Genomic DNA, 18,103 nt, shown 5'->3' with positions numbered 1-18,103 from the left:
TTCCTCTCGCTCTCTCCTGACTTCTATTTGTCTCCATGTTTCTTGGGATCGATTGTTACAACAGATACCTTTCATCCCGCCCCCATTAGGAGCCCAGACATACTGCAGCTTTACAATATATCCCCCTGCAGTTTCCATATCCCCACCTCGTCCACGCTTCACTGCCCACAGCACACATTAAATGCGTTTGGTCGTCACACATTCCTGCTGAATAAAACAACATACTGAGTGCAGATTTTCCCTTGTTAGTGCTCGAAGACTAATTATCGCCACAGACTCCACTGCCAGGGCATCGGCTCTTTGTCATCAATTTTGTTTGGGCACAATGTGTGATTGTGTGAGTCTGTGCTGCCACAGCGACTTCCCTCTCTTTGCTTCAGAAAGCCTTTATTCCATAACAGTAGTGCCAACACTTCAGAGGAAATAGCCTCCTCGGATGCACGCCCCCTGCCTTTTTCTTTTGTTTTTTAAAATGCTTCTCTTGTAACTTTTAAACTCCTCACCTTCGTAATGGAATGAGTCAAAGTCTGATTATATCTTGGTCCAGGAAAGTAAATTCGTCAACAAATGCACTGAATGTAAACAGCATTCATGATAACAACTCAGGCTGATATGATTTCCATGTTGATAGTGGGGTTTGTTTTGGTGGTGGTGTTTTTTTGTGGTTTTACATCTCCTCTGTCGGGTTTCTCTCTGGAGCTCTCGCTGGCTGACTGTTTTCTGAGCAATCTAGGAGCGATATAGCAGATATGCAATACAAATCCTCCAAGACTGGCAAGTTGGAAAGTCTTGAATCATCTTATGGCGCCGTTTCTGAGAAAGGTTGCTTGTATTTGTTTGTGGGATGAGCATTTTGATGCATTAAAGGAACCTAGATCTGTTCCAAAAATATGGGACAATGTCAGACTAATGACATTGTTTTATTTGGCCCTTTTAACAAAATGTAAAAAAAAAAGAAGCATATTTGCCTTTTTGTTTATATCTTATTTGTCACATCGGGCATTATAGGCAATTCAGGCAATAACAAAAACTTTTGGCCATCTGAATCTTTATTTTTTTCCAAACAGCTGCCTTTTTCAATCTCTTTTTCTTTTCTTTTGCTGAGGCGACGGTCTCATAAATGTATGTATCAAATATGGCATTATAGGGTTAATACGTTTCCAAAGTTGCGTAGTTGTCGCGGTATTGGTTTTCTAAATCCGTCTTTAATATATCTCACTTTCCCTTTGGAAATTGAGTTTACACATGAAAGCACCTAAAATAATAAAAAAAACACACAAAAAAAACAAACACTAGTTGTCATGGCCGCGGTGGAAAAGAGGAATCCCTTTTTTTTTTTTTTTTTTTTTTTTTTCCTTCTTGTTGTTCAGCTGACCAGCATGCATTTGCAGAATTGCAGCGTAATGCATCAACATGCATCATCTAGAGACCAACACACACACACAGCAACATGCTTGAAGGCTTTATGGTTTCTCTTTATCTGTCTACTCTCAGGAATTTACTGTCATTCAGTTCTCTCAGGGCCCAACTCTTCCATCTTTATCCACTTCACCTCTCCACAATGTCACTCTTAGATCTCTATGAAAGTGTTTGTTTATTTTCCTCCTGCCACGCCGTTCAGCATCCTTTTGTTCATTATATGTTTTGTTATTTGGTGTTACTTTCATGTCTTGCTGCCTATCAATGTCCTCTCTTCTCCAGTCGAGGTACAGTCTCAATATGTGGCCCTACCCGTCTTCCTGTATTTAATCTGAAAATATGTTGCGGCTCATTGTGCCAAGTGTCAACTGTTGTCTGAAGCTTCAGACAAGAGTTTTACTGTCACACCCTCGCTGCTTTGTCCTGCTGTCTCTCCCCGCCGTGTTTTTCTGTCAGCGCCGGTACTGATGGATGTCTCTGTTGTAGGATTACGGCACATTCTGCAGCTTCGAGTGTCGCAGCCGATGATTTGCAAATCATTATAGTACTGAGATGAGAGCATGAGACTTGTTGAGAGATGTGAAGGGATTTTTTTTTTTCATCACCATAATCACCGGTGATGCTGTGTTTCTCCAAGCTTGACAAGTGATCCGATGCACAAACATGACCAAACAGCGTAATCTGAAGAATAATCTTTTCCACATCCATTTTGCTCAGAAATATTCTTAAAAACCTAAAAAGTCAGTTATTTCAATCAATGTCACCGCTTCCTTCCTCGTCGTGGTTTTCTCAGTGTGAAATAAAACTGAATTATCTTTTTTGCTTGTCAGGAATTCTCTCTTTCCTGCTATTTAACTTTTAAGAGACTCCCATGAAACTTTTCCTGTAACGATTTTTGTTAATCATACAAACATTTCCATGTGAATGGGAGTTGCAGTTGCACTTTTCTGTTTCATGTTGTAATATAAAAGCACACAGCGTTGGGGAGCCGTTCTTAGCTCTGCTCTAATCTGCAATAATAAAAAAACATACATCTAAAAGTATGGGAAGCCACTGAAGTAAAGAGCCGAAGGAGACAATGGAGGGAAATGAGACCATAGGAAAAAAAGTGGTAAGGAGAAACCAGGGATTTCAGTAACCCATCCCTCTGTTAAATATTATATTAGCAGCATGTGGAGATGGAGATTTGCAGTGAAGCTGGAGTGATAGACGCGCTGGAGTTCTGCCTCTGTGATGAGCATACAAAAAAAAAAAAAAAAAAGCTTTTAGATGTTATTATTCATCTGACACTCCAAACGCGCACGGACACATGGATGCACACACGCCCAGCTAAAGCTACAACCGCAGACGCACACACTCTTTCACCTGAGAGAAGCCCCAATCTCTTTGTCCCCGAGCCATTTCCCCATAAGATATGCCCTGGGTCATGAAAGGCATTTGTAGGTTTTTGTAGATATCAGTGAAAAAAGCTCAAGGTTATTAAGTGTATCTCAAGAACTTCAAAGGCGTGAGCACTCTCTGCCCTGCGTGTCAGTTTCCTCGGGTTTCATGTGCGAGGGTGCTCCAGGTGTTTCTGCACCACAGCCAATGGCTGCTGAGTGTAGGAAGGAAATAATGCATTTTTCTGAGGCGTGCAACTTTCATTCCTTTAGGGCAGGTGTTTAGTGGTGGGGTGGTTAATTTTGTGTTTCGCTTCACGTCCTCGCACACGCAAACACACACGACTACATGAAGTGATACAAACTGCAGCAACACGTTGTTGCTTTGGATTGGCTTGTGAAGTCGTGTGAAACGATTGATCAAACGCATTGCGTAGTGGAAATAATTACCTCCACACATGTAAAAGTGTTGGTGCAGAGCAGTCCAACGGTTTTTGATCCTGGTGAGTTAAAAACAAAGAAAGCGCATGCAAATTAGCATCAATTTGCTCCACGGTCGAGCAGCATTTTAAACAGGTGCGCTCATCACGGCCAACCTCCTGACATCTCGCCACATCTCATGAGACATCCCTTGTCGTGCGGTTTGCCACGGGCACAGTGAATGTGCAGTGTGATTCGTGCACACACACACATGCAGATAAACACACCTTGTGGACTGAGGAATAGATCCCACTGCGGTCTTTGCTCTCGCGTCTCTTTGCCACTGGTCGCATAAATGCCAAGCCCGCCAGCCTCACGACAGTGATGACGGCGCATCTGTCAGGCTAAACTAAAAGGTGCTGAAACATGCTGAGGGGGAGGGAGATGTTTGTGTTGTGCCAGCCATCAAAATTTATGTAGAGTGCCACTCCTGTCAGACGGATTGTGCGTGGGCTCCTATTAATGCTGAAATATTACCGCAAGTGTATTTTACTGAGGTGGGTGTCACCTTGTCCTGGGTAATTTGTGAAAAGGAACATCTTGTCAACCAGATGACTGGCAGAATTTAGCAATTACGTCCTGCTCTGATGGTTCGCTAAGGTTTTTGTTGTTGTTGTTGTTGTTTTTGTTGGTTGCATACAGCTGTTTTGTTGCCAGTTGCACTGACTGTTCTGGACTTGTATACAAAGAAGTATACAAGGTTGATGGAGCCATAACAGTGAGGGAAGGACGACTACTGCCAGCAACAGATGTACCCAACAGCAGACAGCATCGTCTTGCTGTGAGAAACTCCTTTTGATTTTTGTGGGTAAAAACTCAGACTAGACACAGAGCTAAGTTTTTTTTTTTTTTTGTTATTTTTGTTTTTGTTTTTTTGAGAGGAGTGAAGCTTCTTTTAAAATTGGAATTAAAACGTTATTTGTCATGGTGTTGTTTCTCATGGAAGTGTTATTTTTCTCACATGGCTCTGGCTGTTGAACTTTATGCTGAAAACACGATATTCTCTCTTATCAAAAGCCACAAGTACACAAAAGAACACCTGCTTCACACATCACCCAAAAACCTATGATTGGCAGCTCCACCGTTTATTTCGACGCACTACTCATAAATGTGTTTAATGGCCAAACATGAGTCTGTGCCGAAAAAGTGAAATCAATTGGAAATCAAGGTTGAAAAGTGTTTTCAGGGAGACTGAAGATTTGATGTTGCCATCTGCCCCCGGTTTGTGCTGTATTCATATTTGCACAGATTGTTTGTTTTGCGTTGGCTGTGTGATGCTTTCAGTCTGACTTATCTCTTGTAGAGAGGTGGAGCTTCATTCTGTGACTCGGTGACCAACAGCATACAGCATTAAATGGGTGATGCCATATTGTGCTAAACCTGGAATGGACACTGATGCTGTAACGAGCCAGTAAAATGGTTTGAATGGCGATTTGGTTGGTTGGTGTGAAAAGTCCTTATAGCCTGATGTCTGAGTCTGGAGTTGGCTGTCAGGCAGCATAAACATCTGGCACTGCTGATGTTTAGAGACCTATTTTGCTGTTTTATCCTTTTCTAAGGATAAAACTTACTAAGATAGACTTTTCAGTTTACTCTTAATCTGACTCAGACAGAACGTCCATGACAGCTCAGTGCAACACTTTTTTTACTCAAGTCAGACTCAGATCAAGGATTCGATAATGGATTCTGCTTTAATAAACTCCAAAATTACTTTCAGCTCCACTTTGACGTGAACACCATCTCTTGACTTCACATGCCCTCAGTTTGGATGGCTTAAGACTTCATTCCTTTCATAGACCCAAAGTGTGAGAATCTAGCATGGTGCTTGAGCAGCATGTTCCCAAACTGAACAGATACCTACAGTAAGGGGGGGGGGTACTTTTAGGGGTTGAGGGTCTTCAAATTTGTAGAAATTGAAGGTTAGAGAGAAAAGGGAGGTGTGAGATAGTGTGAGATGAAAGTGTGATTGATAATCTCTGTATGAAAAAGATCTTTTAAATGGAAGTGGCAGTTCCGGAGACCAAACAAGTTAAAAGACAGCAGAGCAAACAGACGCCTGTACCCAGACGACAGGTGTGTGATTGTGTGTTTTCCTTATCACTCAGATTGGATCTCACTAACTTCAGATTTTTAGCTCTCTCTTTATCCTTAACAGGTAGAGTAGAGTCGTTTTTAAGCTGAGCTTTTTTCAGCTTTTTTTCAGCAGACCACATTTAGACTAAACCGTTGTGTAATATGTGAACCATAAAACTGAATCTGTTAGATGAAAGAAACTGTAAAGCTCCATGGAGGCAGCGTTGATTAATTCCCAATGCTTCATCCCTGCCAGCAAAGGCTTTCACATGACACGAAACCATTTGCCTCGGTGATATTATACAAAACTATAGTCGAAGCTGTAACACTTTAACACTAACAATGTTTAAGTTATCGAATTTCAACAGAAAGGCGAGACTCGTCTGCGTTACCTACGTCGGCACTGTCTCCATGTGTCATTTCGAATGCGAGATGAGCACGTGCAGCGCACAGTTTGCAAATCTTGAACTTCAGGAGGGGATGGTGGGGAAAAAAAAAAAAAAAAAAACAGCCACACGCTTTATCTGTCTGGACAGCTCTCCGTGATTATTCATCATCAAAACTGGAGTATCAAAGTTTCTCTCAGAGCGCCCAGTTGCTTGAAATTTGTTCTACAGGAACGGATCACTAATTGGTTGAAAAAAGAAAACCCTGTGGTGAGTTTTTGTTAGAGAAGCCTTTGAAAGATGCCCTGAAGTGAATTTAGCTCTATAGAGGATGATTTCAAAGCTGTTTTTTTTTTTAATATGGTCAGCACACGTGAAAAGTCTTTTATCCTTCCAAGAGGCCGGAGCAGTGAGGCAGTCTGATGCCCTCTGATTCACAGCCCCATTGTCTGAACACCTCCAGTGAGAGGTCTCACAGTAAGGCAAGGCCAGTTTATTTATACAGCGCATTTCATACACATAGGCCATTCAATGTGCTTTACATACATATAACAGTATGGAGAAGTTCAGAGAAGTTCAGTGCAGGCTTCATCAATAAGCACATGAGAAAAGACTAATTTTTAACCTGGACTAAAAGGACTAACATTTGACCTCCACTGGACGATTGTTCCACTTTTTTGCAGCATAAAAGCTTAATGCTGCTGCGTCTCCATGCTTTTTCAGGACTCTGGTCTGGACTAGGTGACCTGAGTCCATGAGGATTCCTGCTCCGTTTAAATTCTGCTCCCAAACCGTTCTGCGGTTTCTAAACTAGCAGAAGGGTTTTAAAATATCCTGTGGCTGACTGGGAGCCAGTGTAAAGATTTAAAACTGCTGTAATGTGCTCTGATCTCTGAGCTGCAGCTGTGTAATGCTCCTTTTGGGGATACCGGTCAGAACACCGTTACAGCAATCGAGTCTCCTGGAGATGAATGTCTTTTTGGGTGACAAAACTTTTCATCCTGTTGATGTTGTTTTTTGAGCCGGTAAAAGCTGTCTACAGTAGGTGACAGCTTTGATGTGGCTGCTCAAAGCCAGATCTTACTCAACTAGCGCACCAAGGGTGCGATCTTGGTCCGGGTGTTTTTAGAGGTCGAGACCGAACCAATTAAGGACCGCTCCAGAAAGTCCAACCCAGTTTTCCGACCTGTGCGGCAGGATCCTGTGATCTACTGTGTCAAATGCAGCACGGAGATCTAGAAACACCAGGACTGATACGTGAGTGGAATCAGTGTTCAGCCTGAGATCATCTAACATCCTGTGGTGAGGTCGGAAGCCTGATTGAAATTTATCAAGGTCACTGCTTTTGTTTAAAAGGTTGTTGAGCCGATTTAATACAACTTTCTCAATAATCTTGGATATTAAAAAGAAGTTTGAGACAGGTCTATAGTAGCATTTAGAGTGCTCTTTTCTAAGACTTAATGGCAGCTGTCTTTAGTGACTTGGGAAAAATGCCCGATATCAGTGAGCTGCTTATTGTTTGTAGGAGATCAATTTCTACTGAGCTAAAAATATATTTTAAAAAGTGAGATGGAATGACGTCCAGAGTGCATGTTGTTGGTTTGAAATGCTGAACTGTTCCTTTTATGATTTCAAAATCAATCAAACTAAATGGTTTGGCAATAATGTTTAGTCTAAAGGCATTGATTTTTTTTTTGATTTTTTTTTTCTCCCCCCCACTAAAAAAAAATGGCATTTCTCAGTGGAGAGGAGTTCTGTGCTTTTCTGTTTTGGAGGGTTTGTGAGTTTACCAACCACAGCAAACAGTGTCCGATGGCAGCTGACGTTCTTGTTAATCATGTCAGGTAAATGTAGCCGTCTGGCCTTGCTGTTTGTACAGCTCATAGTGCAGCTGAAGTTTAGTTTTTTCCTCCACTTGTACTCAGCTTTCTCTGCATTCTCTTTTCAGCTTTGTTACCGTAGTGGCGTTTTCTCTTTTGTTTGTGTTGTTGATTTTGATCAAATCTACAACATCAATTGCATTCAAGATTTTTCACTGGAAAAGATTCAAGAGTCTGTCATCCGACTCTGCACGCACAGTTGGTGATGTAGCTGCAGCCTCGACAAACTGAGCAGGGTTATTTTTTTTATTTTCCATTCTGAGTGATCGGGAAATCAAACAAAACAGAAATGGTCAGACAAGATCAGATCCATAACCACAACAGAGGAACTTTAGAAATGACCAGGTCCAGAGTGCGGCCTCAAATGTGTGAATATGTTGGACCAGACCACATGTGTCTCATATAAAAGAAAGTTCTTAGTATCTATGTGATCGTTAAAACCCTCAGCTAAGACAAAACGGCTAAAGTCAGTGGAAATAACTGACAGGAAATCAGCAATAAAATTTTATTCAAAAGAACTAACAGTCTCCTCCTTTCCTGCCTTTTCTGCCCTTTTTCATGAACCTTTAAGAACAGTAGCACTGGTGGCTTCTGTATACTGTATCAGTTGTACTGGTACACACTCACTGATTAAGAGCTCAGGGGGCTGGAAGTCAAGGTTGTAGCGAAGTTGAAAGGGGAGTGTGTGAGTGATGAACTGGACCCTCCGATTGCGTTAGCTGTCTTCGTCTGCACGCCTGCTGCCGTGAGAACGCCGAACTTTTCACCTCCGCTGCGTCTCAGCAGCACGTCTGTTACCCGTCTGTGGAGTTGGGCTGGACCTGTTTGTCTACTCGGAGAATGTCGATTCCACTTTTCATTATGACTGCTTGTGTTTATTTTGAAAGCATCAAAACTGAGAAATATTTATTTCATCTATCATCAGAGTATGAAAATGTGACATTTGTCGGAGTGCAGGGCATCCTTTTTTTTTCCCGGTTGGCACTTATGATTTCTGAGTTTATACGATGGAGGTGAAGTTCTATGTTTGTCGTGCTTCGAACTGCAGTGCTGTTCCACCTTGAAGAGGCATGAATAACTCATAGAAATATACATAAGAACAAATTGCCTTGAGATCATCTTTAGTGCAGTTCAATGAGATTTTTTTTCTCTCTGACAGTCAACAAACAACATTTGCACAAATACTCCTTCACCCCTACATTTTCCTCTGCTGGCAAAATACAAACTCTCAGGCATGTAGTTTATCTCTCCCCATAATGCCATGCATAGGAGAGCATTGTTCACTGCGATACAAAAACAGATGAAAAAAAAAAACAAAAAACAATAAGATCCCTCCTCTGCTCCTTCTTTGTTTTTGTTTTTTTCACTTTGACAGTGGTTGCTCACCCTTTCCATGCATTATTGCAGAACATCTCTCATTTACCAGCGTTGTATGTGGGTAAATTAGACACACAAAGCATCATGAGAAATCCTCTCTGACTGCTTGTTGAAGTGGCAGCTATTCAGCGCTATTAGCCTAGCACTACCCCTGCCATGTCCTCTGCATACCACCCCCTTCGTAGTACGGCCTGGCTGGCAACTCCAATCCTCTGGATGATGTGCTGTTTCACTGAAGCAAAACATTAAATAAATAAATAAGGGCAGGAGAGCATATGAGAATTTCTTTTAATTGTAAAACTCAAAGGGTTGCATATACAAAACGTTCAGAACTGTGGGACTTGTCTCTCTCTTTTTTTTTTTTTTCTTTCTTTTTTATGAACCTGTAAATATTGTGCACCAGATGTGTTGTGAACATTTGCGCTGCACTTTGGAAATAATTAAAACATTTTTTCTTCATTACAATTTTACAGTAATTGCTCTCTTGGGTCGCGGAATTTCCCCGCATCGTTTCCTTTCCAGTTTTTACAGAAAACCCAGTGCAGTATTTGGTAGTTAAATCTGAGAAATAAACGAGTGCAGTCCCGCCGCTGCGCCATTTCCACAGAGATCCAATAAAGAGTGTGTTTACACCTTCACACTTGACTTATTCAGGAAGCACATATTTCAGATAGATGAGGACTAGACCAGTAACAGAATGCTTTAACCGTCTTGAATATTTTGTCCAGGTGGTAACAAGCTAAAGGGGCAGCGTTTCCGTCTTGACTGGGCCTGGATCTCTCTGGAGAAAGAGTACTACGTGGTGGATGAGGAGGACAAATTTCTGGAGGTGGTGCTGAGACGCAGAGGCTACCTCGGAGAGACGTCTTTCATCGGTGAGTGCGGTTCTGTCCCTCCTAACCTTTCTGTTCCATTAGCAGGAACGGCCACATCTGTCTGCAGCTCAACAGACGCACAGCTTTGGTCCACATTTCCTGTAGCCACAGTAAATTCTCAGACATTCAAAGATCACAACTCTGGATAAAACCCTGATATTTCTTTTCTGCACTCTCCTCATGTCCCCTCAAAATGAACTCGATCTAATTTGTTGTGGTTATGTCTGGTTCGCAAACATCTGTAAGTTTAAAAGCACTGGTGAATACAACATTTTACCTCTTAAACCTCATGTAAGCACATCAGTGTGCTTACATTTATCCAGTTTTTTACTGCTGTTGGACTTCCTGTTAATTATTTTAGCTGTTTATTCAGTTTTATGTGTACTCTCAGTGAAAATGAAGCCATGCCTGAAACGGTTCTTAGAGATTTAAATTATGATTGAATGCAAAAAAAAAAACAAAACAAGAAACCAAGAAGCAAAAATAGCTTTTACCTAAAAGCGTCTTTGTGCCTGAGCATAATCTCAAATATTTAGCGATAGCCTCGTAGTAGCATTCATTTAAAATGTTATTGCTTATTATAACTACCGTTAATATTCAGGTTTTCATAGCTCTGTGCTCCTCTTTCTGTGTATAAATAGCAATAAAGTAAAAAGTGAAAGGCAAATACTGTCAAAATGGAATGGAATCCAGGAAACGAGACAAAACCTGCACCCCCTCTTTCCACACGTTTTTTCTTTTATGGTGGTTGATGAACACATTTTCTCATTTTCTCCACCGCAGAGCTTCATATATATCACAGTCGCCTGCTGTGCGGCTCCCTAATACATACACAGACCCCAGCTGAAACCAAAAAGCAACTGCACCGTTTCCTACACACAGCGTAACCAGATTTGTCCCATAAACCAAAGTAATTCTGTTTGGCCTTGAGTTATTTTCGAGTTTACAGAATGAATTTTTATTATGAATTGAGAAGACAATATGAGATACAGTAGCTGTGAAAGCAGTTTGCAGAGATGCAACTCTTTATTTCCCACCAAATATAAAAAGTAAAGTAAAAAGTAAAAATAGTGTGAAGAAAAGGTCTTTTTTTTGCCACAGGTTAGCAGCATGCTATTTTCCTTGATTCCCACAAGCCCTTAATTTCTCAGCAGGTCATCAAGAGCACACAAAACGGGGATGGGGAGGTCAAAAACAGATAAAAATAAGATGTAAATGTGAGTCAAAATCTTTTTGCCTGCATGTGTTTGATTTAGTTTCTTTGGCCCTAATAAAGCAAGCAGTCAGTCAGCCATTCAGCAGTATACAGCCAAAGAGTCAGTTTTCAATGTGTCCAGCACTGCTGGCACTTAAAATTCACATTTGACTAACTGAGCATGTTAATCTTGCTGCTCAGCCTGTCTGACTTTATCCTTTCAGTGCAGTATTTCCTCTTTTTTATTCCCACCTCTGCCTTTTATTTTCCACTCCCGAGCTGACAACTTGGGCACAAAGCAAAGTTTCTCGCTGCTTTGATAATATGTCTGTTCTCAATTTGTTTTTTATTCCATATCACAGGGATATTTAATAACGCTCCCAATAGCTTTGAAAAAGGTTGGCTGGCTGCTTGGAGTAGAAATGGAGTGCTAATGCAACTTTAGATAGTAGGCAGGAGGCAAAATGAGCCAATATGTCAGCTGGTCTTTGTCAGGTTGCTTTATATCGGTGGGTTTTATCTGTCAGCACCCTAAACTACAGCATCAAAGGGGAGAGATGGAGATGACATTAAGATCAGACAAAATACAAAGCAACCTACTCACAATTTCATTTAATGTGACTTTGTGCACTGTTGGCTTTGTGAAACACATACATCACTGTCTTGTTCTTGGGGAAGGCGTCCATTGCTGAAACGAAAAATAGAGCTGCCATAAAATTTTGTTCCAAATTAATTTGGCTCTTAAAATTAAACTCATCATCACTCTAAGGTAGCTGTTTCCTTCTCCGAGTTAACAGTGACACACAAACATTTCACCTTTGTCTAGAAGTCTGATAATTATGACAAACAACAGACGCTTAGGAACGTAGGAAACTAACTGCTTATTTTTGCGCTTGTCAAAATCTCGAATCCAGTCAACTTCCCAAAAATCAATACCGCAGTGCTAATGGGCGTTTTGACCAACAGATCTTGGTGATATGTTGTTCAGAGCAACACTGTTTTTGTAATTACGTCTGCTGCTGTATTTCTCTTCACAGGCTCTCATTAGTGCCCTCCCATTTAGTACACCACACAGGAGTAATAATAACTGGTGGAGTGTGTGAAATTTGAAGGAAAGACAACCAGAACATTTATCACTCATCAAAATGTAATCTTTGTTGACGCGAGTCAAAAACCCAGAGAGGCTTTATTTTCCTGCCCGTGCCACCTGTTACATGCAACATGCATTACGCCACCATCTGCGCCAACATGTGGTTTTTTTTAATCAGTCTCAGATTGGGAGCTTTTAGGGAGACGAGTGTCCAGCGTCTCAGTCTAATCCTTTTGACCATTTCAACACATCATCTTGATGCTGAGAGTGATGGTGGCACTGCGAGCCGCCGTAGTTGTCAGTCTGAATACGCTTGTGCCCTCAAACCAGCAGGTTGCTCACATGTAAGAAGGCTCCACAAACTGAGACACAGCACGAGTGTGCTTGCAGGCTAAAAGGATGACGATGGTGCTGATGTCCCTGTCCCTGAAAGGCTCCTTGTAGCCGCGACTTTATCGTGCTTCAGCCTGCTCGCTGTGGGAGAAGCAGCAGCTGTAAGCAGCTTTTACTCTCTCCCACCTCTCAACGTCTTTCTGATCCTCGCTAATCGCTTGGTCAGGTGTTAGCATCACAGTCTGGCAGTTTATTTGAGCTCTAAGACTCGTCCATTGCGGGTGTGTGTGTTTGTGCTTTGAGTGAAGCTCTTGGGTACACATGAGCATTTCTTTGCAGTTGGTGTGTGTGTGTGTGTGTGTGTGTGTGTGTGTGTGCACCTGGTTATCTCTGACTATACACACACACACACACACACACACAAAAACAAGACTCATTCATTCTGCTTTTTGAATGAACGCCTAACATGATAGGTCAGCATGTTGCTGTAGAGCATCAGTGTCAAAGTGGCGTGGCCATTTTTAACCACAAATTCTTTTGCAGGGAAAATAAAGAGCATGAATGTTTATTAGTATTCTTAAAAGCCCACTCTGATGAAAATTACTGTTTGTTTTTTTTAACATTATTAGTATGTCCATATGCCATATTAATCAGTCAAATAATCAGTCACTGCCGTGGTTACCCAGGTTCAGTGGAATTTGAATTAGTCCAACCACTAACACTGTGTCAGCCACTCCCAGGTACAAGCCGGCAAACAGCATAAAGAAAGAAGAAAAACAAAATGCTAACTGCTCTGATTCAGATGACTTCAACCGTCACCAAAACCTAATCCTTATTTTCCTTTTTTACGATTCATTTATTCAGTTTTGATGTGGACAAAAAATCCTATTAAACAAAAGACGAAAAGAAAAACATTTGTACATTTTTACATACGGCTTAAAACAAGACAATAAAGGGGAACGTGTATCAAATCTAACTGACGACAATATTTCGCCTCATAACCAAAATTAAATGTAAGTTCAATGCATTTTGTGTGTCTACATGCCCAGTGTGGCTCTTTTTAGGCACAGATGATGAAATATGGTCCAGTTTAGGGCAACTCAGAATGAAAAACAGAAACTGATCAAAGTCTAATAACTTTCATAGATTTCAATTTGCTGGGCTGGTGAACAGAGGAATGGAGCAAATGAACCAACAATGAAGTGGCAACACACTCGAAATGGACAAAATAGTGAGAACACCATACTATGTAATTCAATCCAATCCAATACTCCTTCAGTGACGGCGCCTTTGATTGATTTAGCTGTCAGTTGAATTTTAAAGCTGCAGTTTGTGTTGTTGTCAAGAAAATATCTCATTAAAAGTCAGTGTTGCTGAGGCTCCACTTATGTTCCTCTCTGCTAATTCAGCTCGTGTGTATCTGGCTCAAGCCTTAATGATTTTTCTTCTTCTCTTTGCCATAGCGTTGTTGTTGTAATTTGGATGTACAGGCCAAGGACAAAACAGCAGAAACATGTCAAGGCCACATGTTAATTTTTTGAAAGCGAAACATGCAACTTCAAAACAAGTGAAAAAAAAAAAAAAAATCTACCAAAAGATAAATACCTCACTTTTTTTTTTAAATGTGTCTACTATTTCAAACTAATTAAAGTTCATTGTCACTTCTGTCAAAGATATAAAACTGTGGCAACGATGATGATCGGAAAGTGTTAACATATTTCCCCAAAGCTTCAAGTTTAAACTGTCACTTTCAATTTGTAATAAAGTTTTGGTTTTTTTGTTTTTTTTTTCCCCCTCACTTTTTATATGATGAAGACCATTCTGTAAGCCTGTTTACACATAAAAATTTCACAAAACATTTCAAGAAATGAAACATTTGAACAGCCACAAACATCAGTCCGTTAACTGAGTTGGATAGTTGAAAATTTTCCACTGTTCTCCCTTGTTCGTATTTTTCTTTTTTGCTGCATTGTCCTAAAAATTGGATGAGGTAGAAAAGATGTCACTGTGATTTCCCAGAGGCTAAGTTGGCATAATGCAGTTGAAAACATTTCAGAATCCAAACGTACTGAATTTCTGGTTATATAAAGCGGAGAGAGGGAGTGAATCCTCACATTTGTAACCAGCAAGTTGTTTAGCATTTTTGCCGAAGAAAAAATAGATTATATTATCACAGTTGTTGCCAAGAGTCGATTGGTTAGTTGATAAAACTCTGAAAAGGGTTGAGAAATGAGTCGCACATTGTTGAGCAAGTATGGATATAACATTTAAAACTCCCTTCAAAGTCATTGTTTCATTTCAAAGCCAAAGTGGAACTGAACCAAAACAATTACAATATCCTTTTGTGTGTGTGTGTGTGTGTGTGTCTGTCTGTGGGGGGGGTTTGCTAAAGAGGGATATGGGAGATTAGTAACAAATATTAAGGATCACGGCAAAACCAGACCTGTAAATGAAAAGAAAATTGATTACAGTGCCAAAAAGAAAAAGGTGGCTGGCGTTAGTGCAGCTGGATGGATTCGAGGCGTAATGTGTCAGAGGTACGGAGGCAGAAGAGAAACACACCCCGCGATGTTTACAGAAGCTTTTCTGATGAAAGCTGGCGTGGTGCCAGGCAACGGCGGAGGAGAGCTGTTACGCTTGCTCCATCACAACAGGACATATAGGTAGAGAGGATCAGTGAAGGACGAGCACAGAGATAAGATCAAGGTTCAAAGATGCCCCCGCGTAGCAGAGCTCAGGCAGAACAGGGCCAGACAAGACTGCGAGGATCAGGCTGGATTCTTTCACTGCTTCGGGCTTATTCCTTCCTTTCTCACGTCATATGAGGAAGGGGCGATAAAAAGAAATCCAAAACATGACTAAGACATCGACCTGCGGCTTAATTCTGCCTCATTATGGGTGTGTGATCGCTGTCTCACGTGCTGTGATCTACTAATTGAGTTCTGTCACTTTCTCGTCTCTTCTGCAACACCTCTCGTCCCGCTGACTTGTCAACCCACTTAATCCATCTCGCAGTCTTTTCATTTCATCGATAATCTCTCCTCGACCTGTTTTACTGTGGAAAACATTTGGCCCTTTGTGCGCCAAGCCTTCCTTTTTTCATCAAAGACAACACCTCTCCATATAGCCTGGGTCTATGCTATAAGCTGTCTCAGATTCTTCCTTCACCTGCTCCCCCATTTGTCATTCATCTTGTCTTCTCTCTCGCCTTTCTCACCCCGCCAAAGCGCTCAATTACATTTTGTTCCTGCTCTGTCTTCAGATTCTCACTTCGTGTGCATCCTGTCTTTGGTTGTGAACCTGTGGCGTTCCTCTGCTTATCCCCCGTCTTTGTCTTCTCACGTCGTTTTGCTCAGTTCCTCATCTTATCCAAATCTTTCTTTTCGTGACTAGTTTCAGGAATTAAAGCTCACTCCTTGACAACTTTTTTTTTTTTTTTTATTGTATCTGCACTGTCCTTTTCTGTTCTGTCCTTGCGCTGACAGACAAGAGCAGGATTGTTACTTTCGCCAGGTTAAGATATATCATCTCCTGTGGGATATATTCCAGTCTCATTATTGGTGCCAAGCAGGGTGGATGGAGAGATAATTTTATTTCACCTGCAGAGAACAGAAGCTGTTACCTCCCTGAACCTTGCTTCAACAGATCTCCACCTCAGCTGCCTCGATGTGAGATGACCTTTATGATATAATGAGCATGAAGGTACCTGCAACCATAAATATTATGATGAAGTGTATATTTTACATCCAGCCAATCTCAGCCTGCCGCAGTATTTGCTCTCAATAGTGGCATAAACTATAATACAGAACAAAGTAAAAGAAACGTTTTCAGCTATAAACAGACTTTTTTGTTGTTTGGAAACAACCCTTTGTATCGGTGTGTTTGTGCGCAATGGATATGGTATGGAGACACAAACACAAGGGGGTGCAGCGCTGAGGAGCAGTGCTGGAGACATCAGAAGGCCTTTGGTGGGTCTATTTCCACCTGCTGAGGAAGAAGCCCAGTGCAACTCCCGGCAAGGCGTGTCTCTACCCTCCAGGGAGTCCAGTGAGATTGGCTCAACACTTCCTGCCTTTGCTGTGGGCAGAGGGTAGGAATTGGTGTGAATATGTATAATATATATGTATGTATCTTTAATTAGCTGCTGATCAACTGGTGCTGAGGATGGAAGGATAAAGACGAATAGAAACCATCTGTTGTGATTTTTTTTAATTTGTATAGTTACCTCCTTCGTTATGTCAACAAAATCTATCCACCCATCTATCTATCTCAGATAGTCTTTATTAGTTGAGTTTGCCTTTCTTGCATCAAATTCAAAGGGAGCTCCACAGGAAATGATCCCTGAATACAAACTGGCTGTGGATCATTTCCCAAGCATAAGATCTGAGCCAGTGCAGGCACACACCTCCCACAATGAAGAAGGCACCCCGTCATGACTTGCATGACTTCAGTATTAACATGTCAGACATCACTGTCATCTTTGGTCCTCCATTAGGGGTGATTTGATGACTCCTTTTGGCCCACTTTCTTTGTTCTATGCTGCAAATAGGTATGGCGTGCTGCTTTTCTGGCTCAAGGCATCACATGCATGCCAAACTGAATGAAATTCACAATTTTGGGATGTGTATAATAAAAATGCACATGCTGTTATGACTAGTAACCACCCAGTTGTTATTTTTTGCTTGTTAGTGGCACAGCCCTGTGTATTTGGCAACAAGATGCTTTTTTTTTTCTTTTTTTTGTCACTATTTCTGCACAACTATTTGTTTTACCAAAGCTTTTGCTCCTCGCCAAGAAACAAATACAACAAATTGCATCGGAATGGCTGTTGACAGTTGTGGCCTTGGTATACCACAAAGCTGAAATTTTCCTCTCTGCAAGAGAAATATCAAAATCCAGCAGCAGGTTTCCAAGCACAGTTATTCTTTGAATCCAAACTTGGATGTGGGCCTTAATTTAACCTTGCAGATGTAGTCACTGATGTTTTATGCTGTTTTAAGTAAGAATGCACCCCTTTCATTCCACATGTTGTTAATTCACAATTCCAACTTGAAAGAGCCAGCTTTGTGTAAATCTAACCAGAGAAAACTCGACCACTCATTAGACAAAACACGTAAACCAAAAGTTGTGCTGAGCTTCCGATCGTCATGTCTATAAAATTCACGTTCCGAGAATGACATTTAAAAACCAACAGAAGGAGTTTTTAGTCATGAGCTACTGCTGAGTGATTGTTGAAGTTGCAGCATTGGTTGGCCAATAGCTATTGATAGTGAATTATAGATAATAACTAACTATCAATAACTATTGGCTAATAGTCATTAGTCTCAATGGTGCATTTAATGAATGCAATCTATGCACCGCAACAGAGGTGAGGTTCAGTAGATTGCACACGAGGCTTCAGCCAGGCCAGATGGGTGACTTAACAAAGACAGAGGTGCAGCCCAAGGCAAACAAAATGTTAAATATAGCATGATTCTGTTGTTGAATAAATTCAGTTTAAGTTGAATAAATGCACATTCAGCTTGGCGGGCAGCTGTGTCGTATGCCAGGTTCATATCTGGTCTTGTTTGTGCTCTAGTGAAGCTGCAGCAATGGATAGCAGCATCATTACTTCTT

General features: G+C 41.1%; 1 protein-coding gene across 1 annotated transcript in view; it reads left to right on the top strand.

The window, feature by feature from the left end:
- frem2a (FRAS1 related extracellular matrix 2a) overlaps positions 1-18,103 on the top strand; it is a 54,885-nt gene that overhangs the window by 11,334 nt on the left and 25,448 nt on the right. Inside the window, exon 3 of the mRNA XM_029519720.1 lies at positions 9,723-9,869. Coding sequence (XP_029375580.1) covers positions 9,723-9,869 — 147 coding nt within the window. The remainder of the gene's footprint in view (positions 1-9,722; positions 9,870-18,103) is intronic.

The sequence above is a fragment of the Echeneis naucrates genome, chromosome 14 (genome assembly GCF_900963305.1).
Source record: "Echeneis naucrates chromosome 14, fEcheNa1.1, whole genome shotgun sequence".
In the NCBI taxonomy this organism is placed as follows: Eukaryota; Metazoa; Chordata; class Actinopteri; order Carangiformes; family Echeneidae; genus Echeneis; species Echeneis naucrates.
Note: the sequence above shows the minus strand (reverse complement) of the source record. Positions and strands in the feature narration are given on the sequence as shown.